This window comes from Musca autumnalis, unplaced genomic scaffold (genome assembly GCF_047663935.1).
Source record: "Musca autumnalis isolate F117 unplaced genomic scaffold, ASM4766393v1 scaffold_3, whole genome shotgun sequence".
Classification (NCBI taxonomy): Eukaryota; Metazoa; Arthropoda; class Insecta; order Diptera; family Muscidae; genus Musca; species Musca autumnalis.
Genome location: NW_027411866.1, coordinates 192,080,260 through 192,107,352, shown reverse-complemented (window position 1 = coordinate 192,107,352; position 27,093 = coordinate 192,080,260). Strand labels below are relative to the sequence as shown.

At 36.5% G+C, this 27,093-nt stretch overlaps 1 protein-coding gene across 1 annotated transcript in view; it reads right to left on the bottom strand.

The window, feature by feature from the left end:
- Positions 1-27,093, bottom strand: part of DIP-alpha (Dpr-interacting protein alpha) — a 242,818-nt gene that overhangs the window by 86,129 nt on the left and 129,596 nt on the right. The window contains exon 4 of the mRNA XM_073976091.1: positions 22,313-22,413. Within this exon, the coding sequence (XP_073832192.1) occupies positions 22,313-22,413 (101 nt within the window). The remainder of the gene's footprint in view (positions 1-22,312; positions 22,414-27,093) is intronic.

Sequence of the window (27,093 nt, the reverse complement as noted above, 5' to 3'; positions counted from 1 at the left end):
GGCTAGCCGTTGTTGACTCAGTTATACAGTCAATATGGAATTAACTATTTGAATCTGTCGAATGATTTTTCTACCATTCAACCATTGATGGCTGACTACGATGAGCAAAAGTATTTTAAACCTAGTGTTGGGTAGCCTAGTTCCTTTCCTCTAAAGGAATTATTTAATTAGGCCACCGATTAGTGACAAAGGCAGAACTTAACGAATACTTTTTTGATCGCTAACTTAGTGAAAAAAATAGTTAACTACCGAAATTACAAGCAATATAATTTTACCGATTTTTTTCGTAACGCAAGAAATGAGAATCGCACTTCTTGTATAAAAATTGCAATAAATTATTTGAAAACGAATGATTCATTTTATTTTCGTACTTGGAAATATACAAAGTCATCGGCAACTACGGATTGTTGTATTGTGTTCTTGTTAGTATGCAACCAATCGATTTAAATTCCATTGTCTTATTCGAATGCTATAAAATATGCTATATGCTATATATCCAATCGATGAGAACAGTTTACCAGTTCTTTGTAGTGGTTAAACAAGTAATCCTACAAAAAAATTTGAAAATCGGGTCAGATTTTAATATTAGCTATATAAAGGGCCCATGAAAACTTTGAGGCCCCAGTGGCACGTGTTAACACATTCCGATAGAGCTCAAACGTTGGCAATCTTAACTTTTAACAAAACTAGAAATTTTAGCAGGGTGCCGCATAAAAAAATCCGACATCGATTTTTTAAAACCACTCTGATAAATATAGACCAATTGAAAAAAAACTATGAATAAATATACATAAATTGTAGAGAAGTTTAAGAATACAAAAATACATAGGAAATGTCATTTAAATTAAGCTGGACGAGTAAAATTATTTGCTTAATATGAATTCGTTTACCATAAATGTGCGGTTTTTATTATCTAGTAAACGTCCGGTATTTATGATTTTAACTTACAAAATTATGTGTTTTTCTGAATACTCGGTAATCCGGACAATTCGATAATCCGGACATCGCCGAAACATGTGGTGTCCGGATTATCGAGACTATACTTTATTTAGGGGGGTTTTCAAAATTTTGGGCCTATAAACCGACAAAAATATGGATAGTATTAAAGCTCCAAAATTTGCGGGGATATCGATACATTGGGCTTTTTTACTATGCTAGCCTACGAAAAATAATATCGCTGTAAAAAGGGCCTCCAGAAGAACCTTCGGTAAAATGTCCAAAGGATGCTCTTAACCACACAAAAATGTTGAACATGTGTGTGGGTGGTAACCCAGATTTGGACAGATAGGGCCCAATTTTGAACATAAACTAAGTTTCGACAATATTTGGAGATCCAAAGTTTGGACCAAATCGATTTTGAAATTTTTGTGGGGGAGGTACCGGAAGTAGTGGACCTATAAGCACCACCTTCGAATTTCATCTTATATTCGAAAAAAATATTACGATATCCAAAGTGTGGACGAACGGAGTATTCGGTTCGAGCTCTCCAGCCACTGCATATGGTGCCATATGGGGTTTTTACAACTTTCGACCTTTTTTCTCAAGAAGTATGGACTTGCCCCTGAAAAAACTTTTGGTGTCGTAATTTTGGCAGCGAATGCAAGCTCCTTCAACAAAAATCAACGTGATTCGAGAGCATGTCTTAAAGTGAACTTATCCGAAATTTTGTGTGGGAGGTACCCGACTGAGTGGACAAATATAGTCCATATTCGAACCTAATCTTTATCGCACCTTTCTATATTAGGATGTGTAAAGTATGGACCAAATCGGTCACTCCCATCAAGATTTATCGTGCTTACAATTTTTCCGAACATTTTTGAAGTTTTGTGGGGGACGTACCTGAAGGAGTGGTCCGATATGGTATATATTCGAACTTACGAATGCCAAATTTTGGACCAAATCGGTTGATCCGTTCGAAAGTTATCGTGCGCTCCAACCACTACACACGGTGTCATTGGGGGTTTTTTGCACCTTTCAGGCTTTTTTCTCAGGAAGTTTGGACTTGTCCCAGATGAAACTTAAACCATCGTATGGGGGGCAGTGAATACAAGTTGTTACAACAAAAACCAAAGAGTTTCGAGTGGACCGATTAAGTCCATATTGGAACCTCATCTAAGTTTGGTAGAAATTGTACGATGTGCAAAATACGGACCAAATCGGTTACTCCCTTCAAGAGTTATCCTGCGCACAAATTTTCCGAACATTTTCTAACTTTTGGGGGGGAGGTACCGGAAGGAGTGGACCGATATAACCCATCTTCGAACTTAAACTAAGTTTGGACAAAATATTACGAAAGCCAAATTTTGGACCGAATCGGCAGATCCGTTCGAGAGTTATCTTGCGCTCCAACCACTACACACGGTGTCATAGGGTTTTTTTGTAACTTTCAGGCTGTTTTCTCAGGAAGTATGGACTTGCCCCTAATAAAACTTACAGCGTCGTATAGAGGACAGCGAATACAACTTGCGTAAACAAAAATCAAAGCGATTCGAGACCAGGTCCTAAACTGAACTTTTCCGAAATTTTTGTGTGGGAGGTACCCGAAGGAGTGGACCGATTGAGTCCATATTGGAACCTCATCTAAGTTTGGTAGAACTTACACGATGTGTAAAGTATGGACCAAATCGGTTATTAGTTTTGCGACAATTTTTGAACATTTGTGGGGGAGGTACCTGAAGGAGTGGACTTATATGACCCATCCTCGAACTTAAATCGAATCTGGACAAAATATTTCGATACCCAAAATTTGAACCGAATCGATTGATCCGTTCGAGAGTTATCGTGCGCACCAGCCAGACAGACGGACAGACAGACAGACAGACGGACGGACATTGCTAGATCTACTCCAAATTGTCTGAAACAAATTTCGTCCAAACATACTTGGGGTCTAAAACTATTATTTCGATGAGTCACATTTTGCCCGTATGAAAGTGTATATCGGCCTTTTTGTAGAAAATTTACTTATGTTGAAACTGAGGTATGGGGTATTGTAACTCGCGAATTGTTGTAATATACCATAACTTTTGAACGCATTTAGGTAAAATAAACTGTTTTAGCACGATTCACCGATGGATTTCTTAAAATTATAATTTGAGTGGAAGCTGTGGTCATATTAATGTAAAAAAAGAGGAAAAAATCGTTGAAGGGAACGAGTTTTTTTAAGTCAATTTTCAATTAGTGGCTTTACAATACAATGTAGAGTATAATGTTCAATGAAGAAGTTAAAGAATACACTTCAGAGATGAAGTTTCTAATGTATGATTTTTTAATATAACCACTGCATCAATCTCAAACTGATGCTGACATTTTGAAGACTGAAAAATTGGGTTTTTTGAATTTTTGCTCTAATCGTGACGCGCAACTGTACTCGTTTAAAAACTGATTATGAGATTGTAGTACTCGCGATTACGCATTTTTTGATGTATAACTCGGGCGTGTAGCCTTCAAAGGTTCACAACAATCTTAGCTTAAAGTTGAAATTTTTGTGCGTAATTTTTTCTAAAAAACAGTTTTTTGGATTAAAAATTTACAAATGCCATTCGATTTCAGTGGAAATCCGCGTAAATTTAGTTTTTTTACGTTCTGAATCTAACAAGCCTTTGCGCGTCTAAATCCATCCACTAGATCGGCGGATATGATACCCCTCAAATTTCGAAAATCTTCAAAAAATGTTTTTGAAAATATCGCGTATTTAGACGGGTTTTAGATGTGTTATTACTACTTAGATAAATAGAGCGAAACGCATATTTAAAATATGCGAAAACAGATATTGAAAAACGTTCGCGAATCCGGAGATATAATAGCTTTTTTCTAAAAACTGAGTGCGATGCTACATCCACGGTTCTTGATGGATCGCATTGAAATGACATAGGATGATGTATTTTTTAATGGTGATCATTGAAATCGGATGCGCATAAAATGCAAATGTACTTCGTGGAAATTATGGGCATTTTACTGTTTTTTGCACCCTAACATGCAACTGATGCTACATCGTGGTCGCCAAATGGAATTTCACAAAGTGTATATCAAATAAGAGGGATTGATTCGCTGTTTTGGAAAATCGGATGCGCATCTTGTGATTTCCACTATTACGCGGTTTATATGCGTTTCAAATGTTGTAATATTCAATATAACATTATTTTAATGTTATGCCACAATTGGAATTCCTTGTGATTTAATATAAGGTTCTAATAATATTCGCCAATAGGAAAACCATAAGCGAAAAATTTGTTGCAACGGAATATTTTCATTATTGCGTGGAATTTGAACGAAAATGACGAAGAACTCAAATATTTTTTCTTCAACCTTTCCTATAAAACCATAAAAAAATAAAATTAGAATAACATGATTTTTATTTTTTTCGTCATATTTTCTTTGTATTTTTGCAAATAACATGAATACTATAGCTCCAAACTTCACGACTTAGGTTTCATTTTATTCCTCACAATGTCTGGATGCTGCTATAATTTTTTATATATGTTTTTTTGTAAGTATAAGTGCTATTATTTCAAAAATATGTTTGTAAATACGTGAAATTATTTAACAAATTTAATTTTTCGCGAATCCATTGAAACTTTTCGAATTTTTTTTTTGCATCATCGCAAAGGGTGAGAATTCAGTTAACGATAATAGGATATAACAGCTTACTATATTAAGCCGCGATTTTTTTAGAATTTTTTCTAATTAGCATAACTAAAACGGTCATATCTTTTGCGCGCAACGATCAAAGTTGGTAACGAAAACAGATTTGGAATGACGATTTTTTTCTTAATCTATGTACCAAAAATCATAGATGTAGTACCAAATTTTTTTTTTTGATTTTTTTGAAATGGAAAAGACGATTTTAGAAATTTTTGTCGATATACCCTCGTATGAGGGTATAAAAAATGGGTCAAAATGTTTTGAAGTAAACAAGTTTTTTGTGTTCTTTCTTGATTTCTGGCCAAACCACTCCACATTCAGACTTGTGCTCAAAGAAAGAATTACAGAATACCCCTTGGGTAACATGGTTCTAATGTATGGTTTTTCGATATAAACACTTTATCACACAAAAATTGATGCTGACATTTTGAAGTATTGATTTCGGCGTTTTTTTTTTTTGAATTTTTGTTATAATTAGAGGGCGCAACCTGATAATGACATAAACAATTTATACGATTGTAGAACTCGTGGTTCCACGTCGTCGTTTGATGTATATCTCATGAGTGTGCTCTGTACAGTAATAGGAGTCCAAAGTAGAAATTTTGTGCGTAAATTTTCTTAAAAAACCTATGTTTTGGCTTTAAAAATTGCAACTGTGACACAGGTACCTTTGAACCCCGCGTGATTTTAGTTTTTTTACGCGCCGGTTCTAATGAGTCTTTTCGCGTTCGAATCCATCCACTAAAACGGCGGATATAGATACCTTGAAGATGTTAAAATCTGCAAAAATATATTTTGGCAATTCCGCGTATTGAACCGCGATTTTCTCTGAAAATGTATACATAAATCAAATCCTTTATACGCGATTATAATATTTGCAAAATGGTTTGTCATAAATTATAGAGATTCGGGTTTTGTATGGAAATTTAGCGAAATAGTAGAATAACTCCTGAAAATGTTTCTACAATTTTTCGTATTAAACCAAAAAATATATTTTTGAAATAGTATTCCAATAATAAGTTTTTGTCTTTTGTTGTTGCTGCAATATGCAAGTTATAAACACAATCTATAAAATTTTGGTCTTACATTTTTCTGGACATTGTCTAGATTCTGTACGTATTTATACCCTATACCACAATGTGGAAAAGGGTATAATAAGTTTGTTTTTCCCAAAAATTCATGTAACGCCGCGAAATATTCGTCGTAGACCCCTCATGTGGTATACCAAACTTCATATCTCGACGAGATAAAGCGATTTAGCGATGTGTGTCCGTCCGTCCGTCTGTCCGTCCATTAAAAATTGTAATCAAGCTAGAGGCCGCAATTATGGACCGATTGTCACGAAATTTAGTATGGAGGTCGGGTTTGGACCAGAATAGAACTGATTAGTTTTTGGCGATGATCGTGAAATGTTAAAGGGATGAAATGGACCAAAAACAAAATTTTTGCTCGATTTTGTAGCCGCTCTGTAGGTCGCAATAATAGTCCGATCGGCGCGAAATTTTAAACGTAGTTTTGGTTTGAGATGAAGAAGTAGCGTGCAAGTCAACGGTATGATCGGATAATATTTAGCGGGTTAAATTGATCAAAACTTTTGTGTGAAAATTGGTAAAATTTCTAATGCACATCTTATAACAGCTAGCCCGGAAAGCTAGTGCACAGGGATAGTGGTATAGGGTATCACATGGTCGGCCCCGTCCGACTATAGTCTGTTCTTACTTGTTTTAATTTATCTTTTTAGAGATTTTTATGGACTCTGAGTTAGAATAAATAACATTTACTACAAGATTACTTCATTATTTTTTGATTTTCCGCGAAAATAAAAATTAATTTAGCAAATATTTAGACGTCTACGGATAGATATTAAATGCTGTTACCGATTTATATATACATTTTGGTATTACAACACAAAGAGAATTTTTAAATATTTTTCTTCATAATGGAATAAAACTTTTGGGCGCAGCATCAAATATTGTGAACGCAAACAGATTTCAAACCACGATCTTTTTCTTAACCCATGTACCAAAAATCGTGAATGTGCTAGCAAAAAAATTTTTTAATTTTTTTTCGATGGAATTGTAAAGGAAATATGAAATTTACCATATACCCTCGTTAGCATAAATGCTGAGGGTATAAAAATGGGATGAGCATGAAAATCGTATGCATATTGCGTGACTTTTACCCACATTAAGGCTTCTTGCATTATGAGATGCAACTGACAGCACACAATGGCCGCTGAGTGAAACATCGAAATATGCACAAATATTGAAAGAGATTGATTCGCTGTATCCAAAATCGGATGCGCATCAACCGACTTTAACTAATTCGCGAATAACAGGCTTTTTAATTTTCATATTTTTTGAATTATAGTAATTTCAATATTACTCTTAATTTCGTATCCTTATAAGTAGACATCGGATTTTTGCATGTTTTTTATTTCTCATCCGATTGGACTCAAATTTTGGATCTAGGCGTTTTGAGGGTCAATTTTTCGATATTTGGGGTCATATCAAAAATATGCAAAAAATATGCAAAATATATGCAAAAAATATGCAAAAAATATGCCAAAAAATATGCAAAATATGCAAAATATGCAAAAAATATGCAAAATATGCAAAAAATATGCAAAATATGTAAAAAATATGCAAAATATGCAAAAAATATGCAGAATATGCAAAAAATATGCAAAATATGCAAATAGTTTTTGGGCGAAAATCGTCATAAAAGTCGTAAAATTTACAATTAAAGTTGGAAAATATCATTAAAAAAACTATAAAGTGTCCTAAATTAAGACTGTTGGCCATTTAACGTCGATTTTTTAGCAAATTATTATGTTATTGATACCTCTTACAACGGTGTGGTGTAGGGTATATGGTATTGTAATACTATTTTTTTTTTTGTTAAACTACACAAAAATATAAAATTTGATAAAATATCAATCATTTTATATAAATTCAATATTTTGTTTGTCTTAATTTGTAGCTTTAGGCTGGTTTTAACTCAAAGGGAAGAAATCGATGTCGGATTTTTTTTAGGCGGGGGTGCCGCCTAAACTGTTTTCTTAGATTATATTTTAGATAGATTTAAGATTAAAATTGCCAATTGAGCACCATTGGAATAAACTAACACGTGCTACTGGAGCCTCGAAGCTATGAAAATTTCGTCTCTCTCGGCGACCCATATCTGTGGAACGGTTAAAACTTTTTGCCCGTATTATGCATTAAATTAAAGGCCATTCTGTTTATTTTATATTCAAAAACAAAATGCGTAAGTATTACTGAATTCGAGATAGAAAGCCAGTGTCCCGATTAACGTGACTGGCGTACGTAGGGCGAAAATGGAGCCTATCTGGGTATAGCCGACTACTTGGAGAACGCATTGTTTTAGTTGTTCGTCCTTTGTATTTAATTGGTTGTAATCTGTCGTGAGCTCGACTCGGTGTTAATGGGACTTTTTTATGAATTTCGAACAGTTGTTCTATTGTTAGTTTGGGTCGAATATTTCCGGAGAAGTTTCCATCTTCGCTTTGTTCAAATTTTTGTCGCCATTTGACTCTTTACGGTGTTTTGCACTGTCGGATCAAACAATGCCAAGCCAACAAGTTCAGGACTAAGATACCACAGATGATTTGTCATTTTTTTATTTCCTTTTTCTGTCTATGTTTTCGTATTTCAATAGATTTTCAATGAGGTCTAGGTCTTCTTTTGATGCTAAACGCTTCGTAGAATCTGAAGAACCATCTGTCCCGAAAATAATCAAGCGCAGCTTCAACAAAAACTCCTAACCATGAAATTGTCATTGCTGCTGGATCCCTGTAAAGTGTCCTATAGGAACGTTAGTCGAATCATTTTATCTACAGTAGAAGCTCTCGGAGAGGACCCCAACAAATATATGATCTTTAGAAGCTTTATCCGCTTATTCCGGAGAATAAACAGTGAAAAATACTAGCAACAACTTCAAGGAAGATATCCCAAAACAAGGCTATTTGCGTGCACTGGCATGGAAAACTATTACCAGGTATTCCCAAAACAGTGCAGAAAGAACGGGTTGCTGTTCTGATATCATCTGGTATGGAGGTAAAGAACAACTCCTGGGCGTTCCTGAAACTGACAGTAGCTCAGGGGAGAAACAAGACTTAGCAGTGTACGAATGCCTAGAATAATGCAGTCTTACAAGCTTGAGCAGATGTTAAGTCGAGAGCTTCTGTACCTGCGTACAGATTTATAAGAAGTATTGTTGAGAAGGATTTTTGACTGCAAGTTTGGCAGCACATCCGTACATCAACCAAACATATTCACGCGATTTCTATAAGAATAGTTTGCGATTGACAAATCCATGTTCGATATAGGCGAGAATGTTCAAAACTACTTCCCAGCTGACTTCCCAACAACAAGAGGTCGTAGAAGGACTTTGTGTTTTCATCTTTCAAGCCTGGTTTAACGCGCCCAGAACGTTTTTTATATTGTTTATTTATTTTGTATTAAACGACAAGTGTGGGTTATTGATTTTACAAAACGTATAATGAACAAGATAATGGTTATGTAGATATAATATTGGATAGATTGGGTAAACATAATCAATAGGTTGAAAAGGATTAGAGACAATAGATTGAGTTTAATACAACAAATAGTGAAAACGAAATTCAGAAATATTTTTTAGGTCCAAAAAAGGATCTAAACCGCATTGAAGATTTATTGAAATACGAAACAAATATCAGATAAAGGAAATAACAAAATGATATATCATCTGTGGTATCTTAGTCCTGAACTTGTTGGCCTGATCTGATAGTTCAAACCACCGTAAAGAGCCAAATGCGACAAAAATCTTAACAAAGCAAGCAAAAGAAGATGGAAAAAACCAAACTAATAGTACGGCTACACTAGAGTTTTTTGCCGGGTTAAACCACTTCGATAGGATTTATTTGACGTTTGCGCTATGGAATTGACATTTGAAATCCAAACCCATTGGGTTAATCTGGCTAAGTGTAACCGGGGTATAACAAAAGAACAACTGCCGAAATTTCCAGAAAAAGTCTGTCTCTTCTCTCAAATAAAACGCTGGTGGCCGTTTAATATTGCCACAATTTTTAATGCAAATGCAAGCGTTTTATTTGAGAGATTTAATCATTAAAAATTATTTTCTAGTTTTAAGTGCATTTGTAAATAAAACACTGTAACTTATTTTTTAACTATTTTTTATTTTTAACTTTTCAGCATTTATTTTTTTGATCACTGGGAACCTCGTAACAAAATTATAGCCAATTTAGGCCGAACAAACTTTAAAATACCTGAAATCGTGTTGTACCGTTCTATAGAGGCTATACCAAAACCTTGACCTAAGTCCAACATTTTTAGGAAGTTTCTGTACCATTGGGAACCCTAAATGCCAAGTTATAGCCAATTCGGCCTAAAAATTTAAACAGAATCCTAAAAATACTTTAAATCGGGTGGTACCGCTATATGGTTGCTCTAAAAAAAAAATGGACCCATATCGGTTTTGGTTTCATATTCATGTATTGTCATCCAAGTCTGAAAAGTGTGCAAAGTTTTAGTTCGATTGGTCAACTACAACTGTGTGGAAAATAAGTTACTAGATTTGATCTAAACAGACAAGTTAAATAAAACACTGTAAAAAGGGCTTTTTCACAATAGACTCCATTTTCACCCTAAGGCGTTTTCAGGACATTGACTTTATTATCTTGAATTCAGTACTACTTAGGTATTTTGTTGTTCGGCAAGAAATATCAAGAAAAGTATGGCATTTAATTTAATGCATAACACGAGTAAATAGCTTTAACCGTTTCATAGATATGGGTCGTTAAAGTCGTCAAATAGCCAAAAAAAAAAATCAAGATTTTCATAATTACGAGGCCCCAGTGGCATGTCTTAACATATTCCAATGGTATTCATACTTTAACAATCTTAAAATCTAACCAAACTAACAACTTTAGGGGAGTGCCGCATAAAAAATTGGACAATTGAGTTAAAACCAGATTAATGTAACAAATTAAGACAAAGAAAATATTGAATTTTACATAAAATATTTGATAATTTAACAAATTTTATATTTTTTAATAGGTTAATAATAAAAAAATGGTATTACAATAGACATATAACCATATTTTTATATCCACACTGTGGTAAGGGGTCTCAATAGCACAATAATCTGCTAAAAAAGCGACGTTAAACGGCCAACAATCCTAATTTAGGACACTTTGAAGTTGTTTTGATGATTTTTTCCAACTTTGACAATTTACGACTTTTATGACGATTTTCGGCCAGAAACTGTTTGCATATTTTTTGCATATTCTGCATATTTTTTGCATATTTTGCATATTTTGCATATTTTGCATATTTTTTGCATATTTTGCATATTTTTTGCATATTTTGTGCATATGCAAAATATGCAAATATGCAAAATAAATACAAAATATGACCCTGCCATTGAATTTAGATTTCTTTGAAACGAATTTTGGTCCAATCAGAGTCTTCGTATCTTTATTATTAAAAAATATGCAAATATGCAAAATCCGATGTCTACTTATAAGTTATCACAGTAAGCAGTTAAGCTTTCGCGATGGTAAACCATATTTCTTGATGAAGTTTTAGCAGTATACGTTAATTATTGTATGGGATTTTAGCAAAATAGTTGGATAACTCCCAAATATTTTTTTCTAATTTTCTAATCGAACCAAAAAATATATTGGAATAATATTTTAACAATAACCTTTTTCTCCTTTGTTGTTGCTATAATTTGCAACTTATAAAAGCAATGTTTATATATATTTTTATATTTTTTTGCGCGTCTTTCAGATTCTGGACGTATTTTTATTTGTTTTTTAGAGGTTTATACGGACTCTGAGGTAGTATAACTTAGATTTGCTCCCAGATTTTTTTAATTTTTTTGATTTGCCGCGAAAATAAGAACAAATTTAAGAAATTATGGTGTTTCTACGGATGGATGTCAAATTCTGTTACTGAAACAAATAAATTTCCAAAATATTGTTATAAAATTAAAAGTAATTCATGATTAAGGAATTCGTAAAAGAGTGAAGTTGGGGTCTATTCCGAAATCTGAACTGGTGTTGAAACAAAATCAGTTGCGCAGAGCGGAGGAAGTAAACTCTGTTGCGGTACAGCGACTGCAATTTTTGATATACATTTTTTGTTTATAAATTAATTGTAGTTATTTCATGTATTCGTTTGTGTTAATAAAGAGTTTTGTTTGTCATACTTCAACACACCATTTTTCTTTTTCGAAACAAGACATGAAAGTGGCATGCCAAAGGATTAGTGAAAATGACGTGCCAAAGCATTGGGGAAAACGACATGTCAAGGCATTGGTGAAAATGACATGTCAATGCATTGGTTAAAATGGCATGCAAAGAAAATTATAAAAAGATAACATCCCAGATCACTTGCACCCATGAAAAAATAGCATCATTGGGGCATCGAACATTTACTAGGTTGGATTTTTTTTTTTGAGAAATTAATTTACCTAGAAACATTTACGAAAAATTAGATTTCTATAGTAGTATCTTGGGATAATTTGCATCCAATATGATGACCATTAAAGAAATATGTGGATACAGTTGCGTTAGATTTTAACCAACTAATCCCAAAAACCAGTTTATATAATAATCAAAGACAACATGGCTTTAAAACAATAACCAGCCTACGAAGAGATGTTGGGTATAAAACATTGAATTACCAAAAAATATGGATAATTTTATTATATAACAACTTAATCATTTTAACATTTATGCGGAAATTATTACGCTATTACATATGTTTATTTCAAATTTAAGCTGATTGTATAAACATTTACTTTCCTACCCTCAAGCTAATTTGATGCACTATTTTTATAACATTGTTTTCATTGCGCGACTGGTTGGTTGACAGTCACTTTTACAACTCTTTTTATGATTGTTAATTAAATGAAAAGCCCTTTTTCCGGAGAAGAGTAAAGTAAAAGTGAGCAAAAGACGACATCAGCCAGAGAAGATTGTTGATGGTGGCATTAAGGCAGATTTTTATAGTTACAAATAACATAAATCAACAAATAAAGCTAACCAGAATCCACTGAAAATATACTTCTCAGCGTAGAGGCAGACAAAATAAACTGACCCGTACGGGCAGTAAATTTTCTCTTTGTGGCTGTGTGAGGTCAGAAACAATAACAGCAACAACAGCAGCAGAACAACAATATACGAAAATAAAATAAATGTTTTTATGACCTTTTTCTCGCACTTTATCTCTCACACCATTTCGTCTTCGTAGGATACCGACGACACACGAACACACATTAAACAATCCAAAAGGCATTGAGTTACTTAACCTCCGACCTCCAAACAGGAATGTAGCCAGCCAGAGCAACAGTGATCAACTACCAACCGCAACAAAAAGTAAGGAAGTGAATAACACGGAAACGTAAATCAAAAAGAATGAAGTGTCATTTAATTTGTTGACAATACTAGCAAAAGAAAGAACAACAACAACAATGTCGACCAACTTGTATTTTGTGGCCAACAATCACATCTCAAAGACCAATGGCAAAAAGCTTAAAAAACCCCAACCAGCAGAGAATGAAATCCACAGATTACTTAACGATAATGCGCTAAAAACTTTGTACAATTTCTTTTCGTTTTTTTTTCTTTCTTGTGCTTGGTCATGGTGTGTAAAACAATAATAAAGGATTTGTCGACTACCCCACCCCCCCATCAGTGGCCGGAAACAGGAACGAATGGTGGCATGAAGTGTCGCAGATAATTCCAAATGATTAGTATAGATTTTCGAAAGAATGTAGATAATGGTAATGGACTCTGGCATGTTATTGCTGTCTCGTTATGTGCGCTATTTTCTGACTACATATAAATATATGTGGGATGTTTTACGCAAAATATTCTAAGGAGAAAATATACAATGCCTGCTTTGAGGTAAATATTGTGGATGATGTGAAATAAATAAAAATTGTTGTCTGTTTTCATTCAAGGATGTGGGCTAGAATGTGTCGAGCAGAATTCAAAATTTGAGTTTTTTACGTTTTTCATAAAAATATGAGTGTTTTTTATACCTTCCTATGAGAAAGTATCAGTCGGCTTTGCCTACAGAGATATACCCTCAGCCTATGTGAATTGAAACTTTCATCTATGGACAGATCGAATGTATTTAGGGTTTGTTTTCAGAATTGTTGGCCTTTTGGACATTTGAACTTGCCGACAAAAATGTGGATTAGGATTAAAGTTCAAAAAGGTTGCGGAGGAGGTACTTAAAGGAATGGATCGACATAGTCCATTATGGACGTGGATCTTTTTTTTTTGGGAGTCATATCTTTTCGATAGATATCGCGCCCACTAGTCATTTCAGTGAGTTATCGTAGACGGACTTGTCCACTAAAAAGCATAATATCGCTGAAAACATGGCCACAACGAACAGCATCGGCATACATTTCCAAAGAATCTTCGAACTGCACTACGACACGAATGTTGAACTTTTGTGGGGGAGGTACCCTATGGAGAGGGCCATTATGGCCATTTAAGAAGTTAAACTAAATTTGGACAAAATATTAGGAGATCCAAAGTTTGGACCAAATTGGTTGTCCCGTTCAAGAGATATTGCCTACTATTTTAGTGACATTTTTTATTTTTCGGGCTGTTTTCTCAAGAAGTATCGACTTGCTCTTGAAAAAACGTTTGCCGTCGTAATTGAGGCAGCGAATGCAAGTTGCTTCAACAAAAATCAAAGTGATTCGAGAGCAGGTCTTAAAGGTCTTATCCGAAACATTGTGTGGGAGGTACCAGAAGTAGTGCACTAAAATAGTCCATAATCGAACCTGATCTATATCTGGTAGATATATTAGGATGTGTAAAGTGTGGTGCCACCGTGGTGCAATGGTATGCACACCCGCCTTGCACGCTGAAGGTCGTGGGTTCGATTCCCCGGCCAGGCAACATCAACAAATTTCAACGCTGGCAAAATACCCCTAAGTAATGTTGGCGACATTTCCTGAGTATTTCAGCCATGTAAAACTTCTGTACAAGTGGTGTCTTAGGGCACGCCGTTCGGACTCGGCGATAAACTGTAGGTCCCATATCATTGAGCTAATATGAATCATTGATATGAGAGCAGTCTCCCTTGTCCCGTATGGAATGTTTGTGGAACAATTATATATATAAAGTATGGACCAAATCGGTCACTCCTTCAAGAGTTATCATGCGCACAATTTTTCCGAACATTTTTGAAGTTTTGTGGGGGAGGTACCTAAAGGAGTACGCCGATAGGCCTTATCTCCGATATTACCTTTTTGCAGAAAGTGCTATGGCGGTGCAAACAATATGGAACAACTATACACGATTTTGTCCGCACCGTAATTACCTTTGTGAATAAAAGTCTAGCTAATTTCTTCATTTCCAGTCTATCAGCGGTCACACCTCTACCCAATACAAGGCGAAAGAATATTTTGTGAATCACAATACGAGTATAAACATTAGGGTTATATCCTTTTTGTTTATACCCTACACCACAATGTGGAAAGGGTATTATAAGTTTGTTTTGGTAAAAATTCATGTAACACCGCGAAATATTCGTCGGAGATCCCCAATGTGGTATACCAATCTTCATATCTCGACGAGATAAAGCGATTTTGAGATGTGTATCCGTCCGTCCGTCTGTCCATTATAAATTGTAAACACGCTCCAGCCCGCAATTATGGACCGATCGTCACGAAATTTTGTATGGAGGTCGGGTTCAGGCCAGAATAGACCCCTATTCTTATTGGTGATTATCGAGAAATATTTAGCGGGTGAAATGGACCAAAAACATATTCAATATTCATATATTCAATTTTCTAGCGGCTCTGTAGGTTGCAATAATAGTCCGATCAACGCGAAATTTTATTTAAGGTAAGAGTATATGACAGAGAAGAAGCTTGCAATTTGAGATGGCGATCAGATAATATTTAGAGGGTTAAATGGACCACAACTTTTGTGTGAAAATTGTGAAAATTTTTAATATAGAACTTATATCTTTATTCCTGAAAGATACATTCCGGACAAGTAAGCTACCCTTGGAAATGGAACGCTTGACCTTTCAATTGATGCCAGTTGTGTTGGTGTACATGATCAGATAACAGAGTTACATCCCATTATTTTCAGTTATTCGTATATAGTGTAATCATATACTCGTTAGAGGTCGCAATTTTAACCCAATAGTCACGAAAATTTTCACCGGGTAAGAGTTAAGTCAAAGAAGATGCCTACGATTTTGAATGATAATCTGATATTATTTAGCGGGTGAAAAGGACCACTACTTTTGTATGAAAAAATATAAAAATTTTATTTTTGGTCGATATTTTAATTCTTTGAGGAGATATATCGGCAAAATAGCCGATTTTGATTTTTGAAAAGCTAATTCCCAGGGTAAAGGTGTAGGGTATTACATGGTCGGCCCCATCTGACTATATCCTTGGCTTACTTGTTTTTTTTTTTTTTGGGAAATATTAAGAAATGCGTTGTCATTTATCCTCTACCCTTATAAAAGATCCCGCACAGACTGCATGTAAGTTGTCCATTGCTGTTATATCTCTTATTTTTATACCCTCCACCATAGTATGTATGGAGGGTATATTAATTGTGTCTGTTCTTATGATTTGACCCGGTTAAAATTCTAGTCGTTCTAGCCGTGTCCTTCACTCCATCTGTTGTAAACCTTTGAAACTCGGGTGATATTTTCGAGCATCATATGAAAAATGTCACAAGATAGATAGTCTCGTTGTATTTTTTTCTTTATAAAAAATACTTTAAATACTAGGTGTTCGATTTATGGTAAATTGGAGGCTTAAGAACCTGACCTGTATCTTCACTTCGTTTGTGGAGATAAATGTCACAATCCGTATAAAAGCAAAGTTCTTTAACAACAGTCTTATCTGCGCCCATACCCCGACCAAAGTGACATACGAAAAATATATTTTACGAGCGCCTATAGAGAACATGCGTTTTCTGAATTAACAATTTCTATTTTTTCTCCGACTTCTACTTTATCTTGTGTCTAATTTCCATATTGATATATCTAAAACTCAACGAGATACATCTCATTTACTACGGATTTGACATAATTCAACAACATAGTTTTTTGAGTTTATGAATCACTATTGAAGTGTTTTTGTGCTTGATCTTGCACAGAAATGTAGCACTGATATCTGGCTAGTTGTTTCCAAACTATGATCCGAGTAGCTATTTTATTTCTTGTGTAATAATCTTTTCAAGTTCGATTCGGACGATTTCCTTGTAACAGCCAACCAATCTAATACAGGACGGAAGATGGATGAGATGATGGGAAAGCTGCAAACACAACAGATATCACAAGTCCACTCCGCTCAACTGACTCACATGCGGAAAGACGGTAGTACTCCTTGGTTCAATAATATGGATGCGCATTGGCAAAGGATATCCCACTCTCTTAAGAGAGGAACGCAAACCAGAGAAAGCAAACCAAAAATATCGGGAGAAGAAGAGAAGTGTATTTTCAGAAGGAAGAAAACATTGCAGGAAAGGCGTGATCGTGACAAACTCGGGATATTCGGGAGTCAAAATGAAGTCCGAAAATGTAAAACATGAGACAGAAGGCGATGGTGCAGACACATTCTCCTGCAAAGTTGATGAAGGGAACCTGGTGGCTGATACAGATAACATATTGAGTATCTCTATATCGAATACTACTAGAAAAGTTTCTGGCCTAGGCCTACGTTTTTTTTTCACTTTTGAGGTGTTAAAGGTATTTTTTGCTGCTACGAGAGCAACACTATAAGTTTGTGGCCTAGGCAATGCATAAACTATAGCATAAACGAAGTCAGTACCATTGAAAAAATGGAATTTATTTGTGAACATTTTCGTCCGATCGTTTATCACAAATTTGGTCGTGGATTAGCACAAAATTAAATCGTTGTATGGCGATGAAGCTCCATCCTATAGCACTGTAAAAAACTGGTATAACGAATTCAATGGTGACCGTCACTAGCTCAAGACCGAAGATCGTCCTAAAACGGCAGTTGTGCCAGAAAACATTGATGCCGTGCATGAACTGATAATACAAGATTGTCATATGAGATAACGTGAGATACACAATCGTTGAAAACAAGGCTCTTGTCGATTGCTGTGCTTTTAATATATTAGATCGTCACAGGTGACGAATTATTGATCTATGTATATGAGCCTGAAACAAAACAGAATTCGACCGTGTGGGTCTTCGAAAACGAGCCAAATCCAACGAAAGTTGTTCATGTAAGAAGGACTTTGAAGCAAATGGTCGTCTGTTTCTTCGGAAAAAGTGATCATGTGGCGACTGTCCCGCGTAAGCAACATAGGACGGTCAACTCTGAGTGGTACACCACAATTTGTCTGGTTGGAGTCTTCGGAGAGCTCTCACACATCGATTTAAACCAGGGCCTTTTTGACAGGACAAAACGTGGCAGCCAACGACTTATTTTTATTCCAGCACATAAAGAAAAAAAGCGTGGTCCACGATTTTAATCGCCAGTTGAAGCGCTCAAAAACGAGTTTCAAGAATTGGTTTGAACGCCTGCAAAATTTACTAATCATGCTGGAGAATACTTTAGAAAACAATCAAACTATTTTTAACAACAGAAATTCCCCTCTTTTCTTTTTTTCCATTAGCCGTCGTAGGGGCGGCGATGACCACCAAACCAAAGTTATGTCAAGATAGCAATTAATCAGCTGAAAAACTATAAAACGGCAGGTGCTGATGTGATGCCTGTCGAAATGTTCACGACCGGTGGCGACATGTTGATAGGATTATCACGGTGCTCTTATTTACTTACTTAGCTGGCCCATTACAGCACATTTGTTCCATAGACCGAACTAAGAAAAGATCTCCAATTGTCTCTATTTAGCGCTTCGCTTTCTGGAATACCGCGCCTTGTCATCTCTTCATCCACTTGTTTGCGCCATCTATTCTTTGGCCCGAATTTATACGCCTTTTTAGCGGGTTCATCATCGCTCATTCTTATTATATGGCCTAGCCAACGCAATCGGTGCACCTCGATGCGTTTAACTATATTGGTGTTGTTGTATAGCAGATACAGCTTGTGGTTCATACTACGTCGATATTCACCGGCAACGCAGATTGGTCCATAGATCTTTCGAAGAATTTTTCTCTCAAACACGTCAAGCACTGCCTTATCTGCTTGCGCAAGTACTCAGGCTTCGGAACCATACATCAGTACGGGTAGTATCAGTGTTTTGTAAAGTGTTATTTTTGTTTGACGAGCTGTGGCTTTGTTTTTAAAGTGCTTACTTAAGCCAAAGTAGCATATGTTGGCCAATACAATTCTTCTTTTTATTTCACAACTGATGTCGTTTGTTGTGTTTACGGCGGTGCCGAAGTATACTTCGTATACTCTTACTAACTCAAAATTATAGGAACCAACTTCAACAGTTGGTCCGAGCTCAATGGACGCATTGCGCGCCGACACCATCAGCTTGGTCTTCTCGCCGTTTACCGCCAGATGGGCTTTAGTCGTTCGCACAATATCCCTGATACTATCTTGTAGGCGATAGGGAGAAGACTTATGCCCCAATAGTTGGAGCATAAAGTATTACCTTCTTTCTTATGGACGGGTCACAGGATGCTCAGGTTCCAATCGTCGGGTACGCGTTCTTCCTGCCAGATAGAGCTAACTAGCTGATGCATACACCTTATCAGCGTGTCGCTTCCGGTTTTAAACAGCCTTATTAATCTTCAGCCGGTTTATTGCTGTCTTTATCTCATCTTGGCCGGGTGGTATACATTCAATACCATCTTCTGAGATTGGATCTGTGGTATCTTCGTGGACTTCCCTACTATTGGATACCAACAGTTTGGAAAAATCCTTGCTGGTCTCTACAGGAGGATGTGCCAGTTCCAAAGCCATCAGTTTGATGTTTCACTCTTTGGTAGAACTTTCGGACTTCATTCTGTCTCCTGTACATCCAGATTTGTTCACACTCCCGATTTTCCATCTCCCTCTTTCTATTTTTCCTGCGGAAAAGACGTTTCTACTCTTTTCTTTTCTCCCGATACCTCTCTCGTGCGCTACGCGTTGCTACTGATTGTAAAGTAGCCCTATATGCCGCATTTTTCTCTTCGGTAGCAGTGCGTCACCTTTAGGTGTTGTTGTAACGCCTTTCCCGTTCCATCGTATTTCATGTATGGCAGTAATGTCGGCTTTGTACTTTTCAAGTACATCTGCCAATGCGTAAACTGCACCTTCTCTATAAAGAGTGCGAACAATACTGGTGCAGATTCTCAGATCATGGTCCTTAAAGCGTTTGCGGGGTTCGTCAACTGTAGAGTGGTTTGTTTTTCCTTCCTTTCGTTTTTTCATAGTAGGCTGTTTTTTCTAGGGGAGGGTTACTAACCTGACGCCCAAACCCAAGTTTTTAACGTTCTTATGGGTGAACGCGCGGCACATGTTAGCTAACTACCTTTAACGGGTGTTGAAGACAGTTCCCAATTGACACCACGGGGAGGTAAGTGTCCACTTGAGATGAAAGAGGGACCAAGTTAAATCCTGGGCTTTGCCATGTTAAAGCCGGTCAGGACCGTTCCTTGGCATCTTCCATCCCCTACGTCACGGTGCTCTTGAACCAAATTTATGGAAGGTGCTTACACCTGGGACGTTTTTGCGGATTCTGAAACTACAATGTTCATAGATGAGAAAAATCAAAAACAAAAAATCGCCTGAGCGCGATTGCAATGTAATCAGAAGCCAAAAATATGCCCAGTCCCAAAATTTGACATAAATCGGACCAAAAATAGGGGTTGCATAAAATTCCGCTGTCTACCCATCACATTTAAACAGCTGTCCAGGTATTGTGTGAACGGCTAAAAACTAGGGTTAATAGAATAATCGATTTTAGAAAAACAGGCCGACACATATGTATGTCTGTAATAGAGATCTTCAATAAACCACCGACAAAAGCGAGCCACTTAGGTACACCCAAGTGTTTTAGGTTCTCGGGCATTTTAATAGCGAGTGTGTTCTCCACTCGAGTATTTTTACCGCACAACAAAAAGCATTTGATGATTTGATGGTCGTTGCTTGAGCATTAGAGAGTGGAATGAGTGTAAAACGAATTTTGACTTGTGTGCAAAACTCGCAAGTGCGCTCCTGATCGTAGATGAGTGGCACAACATACTCACGAAGAATGTAGGTGAAAAGTATGAGAATTGTGTTTTGTTTGAAATATTGTGCGTGGTTTTGTTTATGCTATACATTGGGGGATGTTATTCGATGCTTGGGTAAACTCATGATCATACAAGTGCTTGAGCCAATTGTGCCACTCTATCTCTCAGAGAGAATAAGACAATCGATTTAGTGACAATTGTCACTTGTTGTAACATGAGTAAGAAGGTAAGTCATAAAATGTTGCCGAGTTCGTAAAACGACATGGCAAAGTATACCCGAGTGTCTATGACTATGTATTTTAAGATAACTTGTTTTTTGGGGGGCAATCAATACGTAGGCTTGATTTTTAGCAAGTGGCTCGTGAGGGGAAAATTGCATTTCTCTGGTCTGTAACCCTTTTTGTCGACAATAAAGCCGCTTTGGACAGCACAATTATGCAGAATAACATTAACAGCCACTAGATCAGCAGTTGAACTAGGAAGAAATCTATCCGAGACTTTCAATACCAATCGAGGTTCCAGACGAGGTTACAGTCTATCCGACTGAGGTACATAGTGTAAAATGAATGAAAATGTAAAAAAAAGAGCTACAACGATTGCGTTAGCTGTGCCATGCCATCAGGGCTGATAAAGATGCCTTCACTAGAAAAGCATATAAATACTTGCTACTTGATGGTATACGACCCAAGGGAAGGCTAAAACTCCAATGAACAATTTAAGATGATGTCACAAATTTAAGATGATATCACAAAACATGGAATACAAAATTGGAGAAGTAAATTGGAAGATCCGTGTGTTTGGAAAGTTATTCTTAATCCAGTTTATGGAACAAAACGTTCTGCCAAGCGCAAAAGCCATATAAGGAAGTATGTAAGTGTTTGGACGTGTATCCTAATAATGCTTCAAGAACAAACGTTGTATTATACCATTCCCATGTGGAATTGCTCATATAAACTGGTGTCTATATATGTAGTATGTAATAAATATAAATGACTTTGTCACATATATATTTGTCTCATTGAAACTGAGTTTGGCTGGTTTAGTTCATTTCATTTGTTTTAATTATTGTTCGTTGTGATAATGACAGACGACACACTGTCATCCAGTTAGTCGTCGCTGGCAATTCAGTTTGAAAAATTTATTGGCCTAATTATGTGTTAATTGAATTATGTTATTTTAATGACTCTTTAATTTGTGGTCAGTTACTGTCTGCCAATTGTAATGGAACACTTCATTGTCTGTGCAATCAAAAAATTACGCTTTTTTGTTTAAACTTTAGTTGTGGAGAATTTTAAACTAATTAAATGCGCGTTAAATAAGTCATGTTGATGGTTTTGATGTTATCCATGAAGTGTTAATTATTTAATGGCTAATTAAAAATCAGTATCTGTTTTTATACGCACAATGTATGCATATATTTTTCAATAAATTTTAATAAAATTTAAGTATATATTTTGCAAACAATTAAAAAGTTATACTATTTAACTTACCTACATGTCAGCCGAACAGCACTTCCTTCGGGTACAATAACATCAGATGATGTATCTTCAGTGACAAAATCGGGTGGTATTACCACATCAAGATAACCGATCTAAAAAAGGAAGAAATTTAATGGAAACGTGAAATAATTTATATAAAACTGGGATAATATAAAAATTAAAAATAATGTAATTAGTATATTTTCAAAATCTTAGATGTGAGTTGAGCTTCTTGTAGCTGAAAACTCAGATTCAAATCCGATACTATGAAACAATCTATGAACAGTAATTAAATTATTCGGGAATGGAAGATACCAAGGAACGGTCTTGACCGTCTTTAACATGGCAAAGCCCAGGATTTATCTTGGTCCTTCTTTGATCTCAAGTGGACACTGACCTCCCCGTGGTGTCACCTGGGGAACTGCCTTTAACACCCGTTAAAGGTAGTGAGCTAACATGTGCCGCGCGTTTACCCATAAGAACGTTAAAAACTTGGGTTTGGGCGTCGGGTTAGTAACCCTCCCCTAGAAAAAACAGCCTACTAAAAAAAAAACGAAAGAAAAAAACACCTCTAAAGTTGACGAAACCCGCAAACGTTTTAAGGACCATGATCTACGAATCTGCACCTGGAATGTTCGCACTCTTTATAGAGAAGGTGCAGTTTACTCATTGGCAGATGTACTTGAAAAGTACAATGCCGACATTACTGCCATACAGGAAATACGATGGAACAGGAAAGGCGTCACAACATCACCTAAAGGTGACGCACTGTATTATAACTGCCATGACACAAAGCATGAGTTTGGTTGCGGATTTGTAGCTGGTCGGAGGTTAAAACATCTGGTCTCCAGCTTCACCTCAGTGAATTAAAGACTCGCTGCAATTCGATTAAAAGCAAAAACTTCAACATCAGCTTTATTTGCGCTCATGCCCCCACTGAAGACAAGGACGAACAGACCAAAGATATATTTTACGAGCGCTTAGAAGAAACTTATGACCGTTGTCCTGCCATTGACATTAATATTATACTAGGCGATTTTAATGCCAAAATTGGAAAAGAGAATATCTTTGGCCCAACAGTCGGGAAATTCAGTCTCCACAGTGAAACATCTGACAATGGTATGTGGCTGATAGACTTTGCAGCTGCAAGAAACATGGTAGTTAGCAGTACCAGATTTAACCATCTCGATATTCATAAGGGCATCTGGCCGTCGCCAGATCAAAGAACAATAAATCAAATTCATCACTTTGTGATAGATGGAAGACATGCATCAAGCATGTTGGATGTACGATCGTTCCGAGGTGCAAACATAGACTCGGACCACTACCTTGTTGCAGCAAAGGTACGTCCAGGTAAGCTGCAATCACAACAGATAGCCACAGCATATTCCACTCAACTAGCCCAACTGCTTAATCAAAGCACTCCTCGTCCCGATAACATATCAGGACAATGGCAAAACATTGCCCACTCCATACAAACAGCCGCAAAATCAGTACTTGGATACCAGAGGCCTCCACCAAGGAATCCATGGTATGACCAGGAGTGTCGTGCTGCTACCGAAGAGAAAAATGCGGCATATAGGGCTACTTTACAAGTAGTAGCAACGTGTATCGCACGAGCGAATTATCGGGAGAAAAGGAGAGAGGAGCAACGTTTTTTCCGCAGGAAAAAGAGGGAGATGGAAAAGCGGGAGTGTGAACAAATCGAGATGTACAGGAGACAGAATGAAGCCCGAAAATTCTACCAAAGAGTCAAGCATCAAACTGATGGCTTTGTAAATGGCACATCCTCCTGCAGAGACCAGCAAGGTAATCTGGTAACTGATACAGATAATGTGCTAAGGATTTGGAAAGAGCATTTTTCCAAACTGTTGGTATCCAATAGTAGCGAAGTCGACGAAGATACCACAGATCCAATCCCAGAAGATCCCAGCAAAATGTTTGTAGCCAAAGAAGTAGTTAAATCATGAGTGCAAGTGATTTCGGACTACATCTTTTTACGTGAAAGAAGTCATGATTTTTACAAGGGCATGGTGCAGTGAGGATACTGTCTAATTTACTTCTTAAGCACACATTTTGCATTAGTTCTTTGTAGTGAATAAATCACAACAACATATGATTCAACTACTTCTTTGGCTACAAACAAAGATGTAGTTCGAAATCACTTTTATTATTTTTTGTATACAAATTACTTTTTATGGATGCAAACATATTGCTGTTATTAGAATTAACAAGAAACAAATTATGTTCTTTGTCTTTTTAAGTTTTTTTTTGCAAAATTTTGAAATTTCTAAAATGTGAAAATTTTATGAAATGGATTCAAATCGGACATAGTCAAAATGTGAAGAACGGACTGCATTGTTCATGACTCTGCGTGGACTGCTTCAAAAAAAGCTATTCAATCACTACTTCGCAAGGAACAACTTCAAATAAATTTTGCTGGGATGGTATTGAATGTATACCACCCGGCCAAGATGAGGTAAAGACAGCAATAAAGCGGCTGAAGAATAATAAGGCTGTTTAGCTGTTTAAAACCGGAGGCGACACGCTGATAAGGTGTATGCATCAGCTAGTTAGCTCCATCTGGCAAGAAGAACGCGTACCCGATGATTGGAACCTGAGCATCATGTGTCCCGTCCATAAGAAAGGAGATAAGACTTTATGCTCCAACTATAGGGGCTTAAGTCTTCTCCCTATCGCCTACAAGATAGTGTCAGGGTTATTGTGCGAATGACTAAAGCCCATGGTCAACGAAATAATTGGACCATACCAATGCGGCTTTAGACCTGGCAAGTCCCACCATTGACCAGATATTTACCCTGCGGCAAATCCTGGAAAAGACCCAAGAGATGCAGATCGACACCTACCACCTTTTGGTCGATTATAAAGCAGCCTTCGATAGCCCGCTACGTTCTGAATTTAGTATCCCCGCAACGCTCATTCGTCTTTGTAAAATGACTCTAACTGACACAAGATTTTCAGTTAAAATAGAGTTTTGTACCTTTCGTGTGATCTTTTCAACATCCTGCTAGAAAAGGTTATACGAGAGGCAAACGTCAAAAGAAGTGGCACAATCTACACCAATAGACACATGTTACTTGCTTATGCTGATGTTATAGATATCATGGGACGAACAGTAAAAAAAAAGTAGCCGATACCTTTATGAAGGTCTAAGGAGAATCTGCTAAAGTGGATCTGGCGGTAAACGGCGAGAGTACCAAGTTGATGGTGTCGACGCGCAATGCGACCATTGAGATCGGACCAACTGCTGAATTTGGTTCCTATAATTTTGAGGTAGTAAAAGACTTCGTATACCTCTGCACCTCCGTAAACACAACAAACGACATCAGTTGTGAAATAAAAAAATAATTGTATTGGCCAACAGATCCTACTTTGGCTTAAGTAAGCACTTCAAAAACAAAGGTACAACTCGTCAAACAAAAATAACGCTTTACAAAGCACCGATACTACCCGTGCTGATGTATGGTTCCGAAGCCTGGGTACTTGCGCAAGCAGATAGGGCAGTGCTTGGCGTGTTTGAGAGAAAAATTCTTCGAAAAATCTACAGACCGATCTGCGTTGACGGTGAATATCGACGTCGTATGAACCACGAGCTGTATCTGCTATACAACGACAATATAGTTAAACGTATCGAGATGCAGCGATTGCGTTGGCTAGGTCATATAATAAGAATGAGCGATGATGAACCCGCTAAAAAAAACGTATAAATTCGAGCCACATGGCGGCGCACGCAGAATTGGCAGGGCAAAGAATAGATGGCGCAGACAAGTGGATGAAGAGATGACAAGGCGCGGTATTCCAGAAAACGAATCACTAAACAGAGAGAATTGGAGATCTTTTCTTAGTTCGCGATGCAATAAATGTTCTGTAATGGGCCAGCTAAATAAGTAATCAAATTATTCAATACAGTATTGACCAGTTTCCTAGGTTTTTTTGTCAATTGAATTAATTCATCAATTGACAAATAAATTTGAAAGGTCGAAAAAACTCCAAATAAAACTTCACTATTTTCCTTTTTTTTTTTGAATATTATGGAACAAATGTCCTTTTCAACCATAGATCTTAGTTCTCACAAATTAACTAAGTTCTGTAAATTATACATAAGATTCGAAAAATTCTCAAAGTATAATAAGTTGGACTTTTAGTTAATTAGTTTCAATTTATCTATTTTGTATCCAGTGTCCAAGCGAATAGTGTTGACCACTTGACCCCCAATTTTCTTTTGCAATTCTACTGATTTCATCTAAGAAGAGTGCTTTTCTTACATTGGATTTCAACTCACATTTATAAAATAAACTTAGTCCCTCTTCAAATGTTTAGAGAGTAGCAAAACAAATCTGTTTTTCTCCCACACTCCATACCTCTCCCCTCTACCAGCCTGTAGTTACGTTTCACGTTTATCCACACATCGTACATACATAAATATGAAGGTAAAATAGATGTTATTCTATGAAAGACGACGATATGAACTTTACTACTATCCTCCTACATTCATAGAAGGTCGTCGAAAAAGGAGCAAAAATAAAAACAGGACAAACATGGAAAATATTGTGTTCACATACGTAACATATGTTTGTATAAGTTTATATGTCCAACACGTCCATACACCTACATACATACCGATTTATATACGATAGTGAAAATGTACAATTTCATTCCATTATGTTGATATAAAAATTAAGGAAGCATGAAATACATTTTATTGGCACCATAAACTACGCTTCGTTGGTCATTGAAGTGTTTATGTTTATTTAAGATTTTCTTTTTTTTGT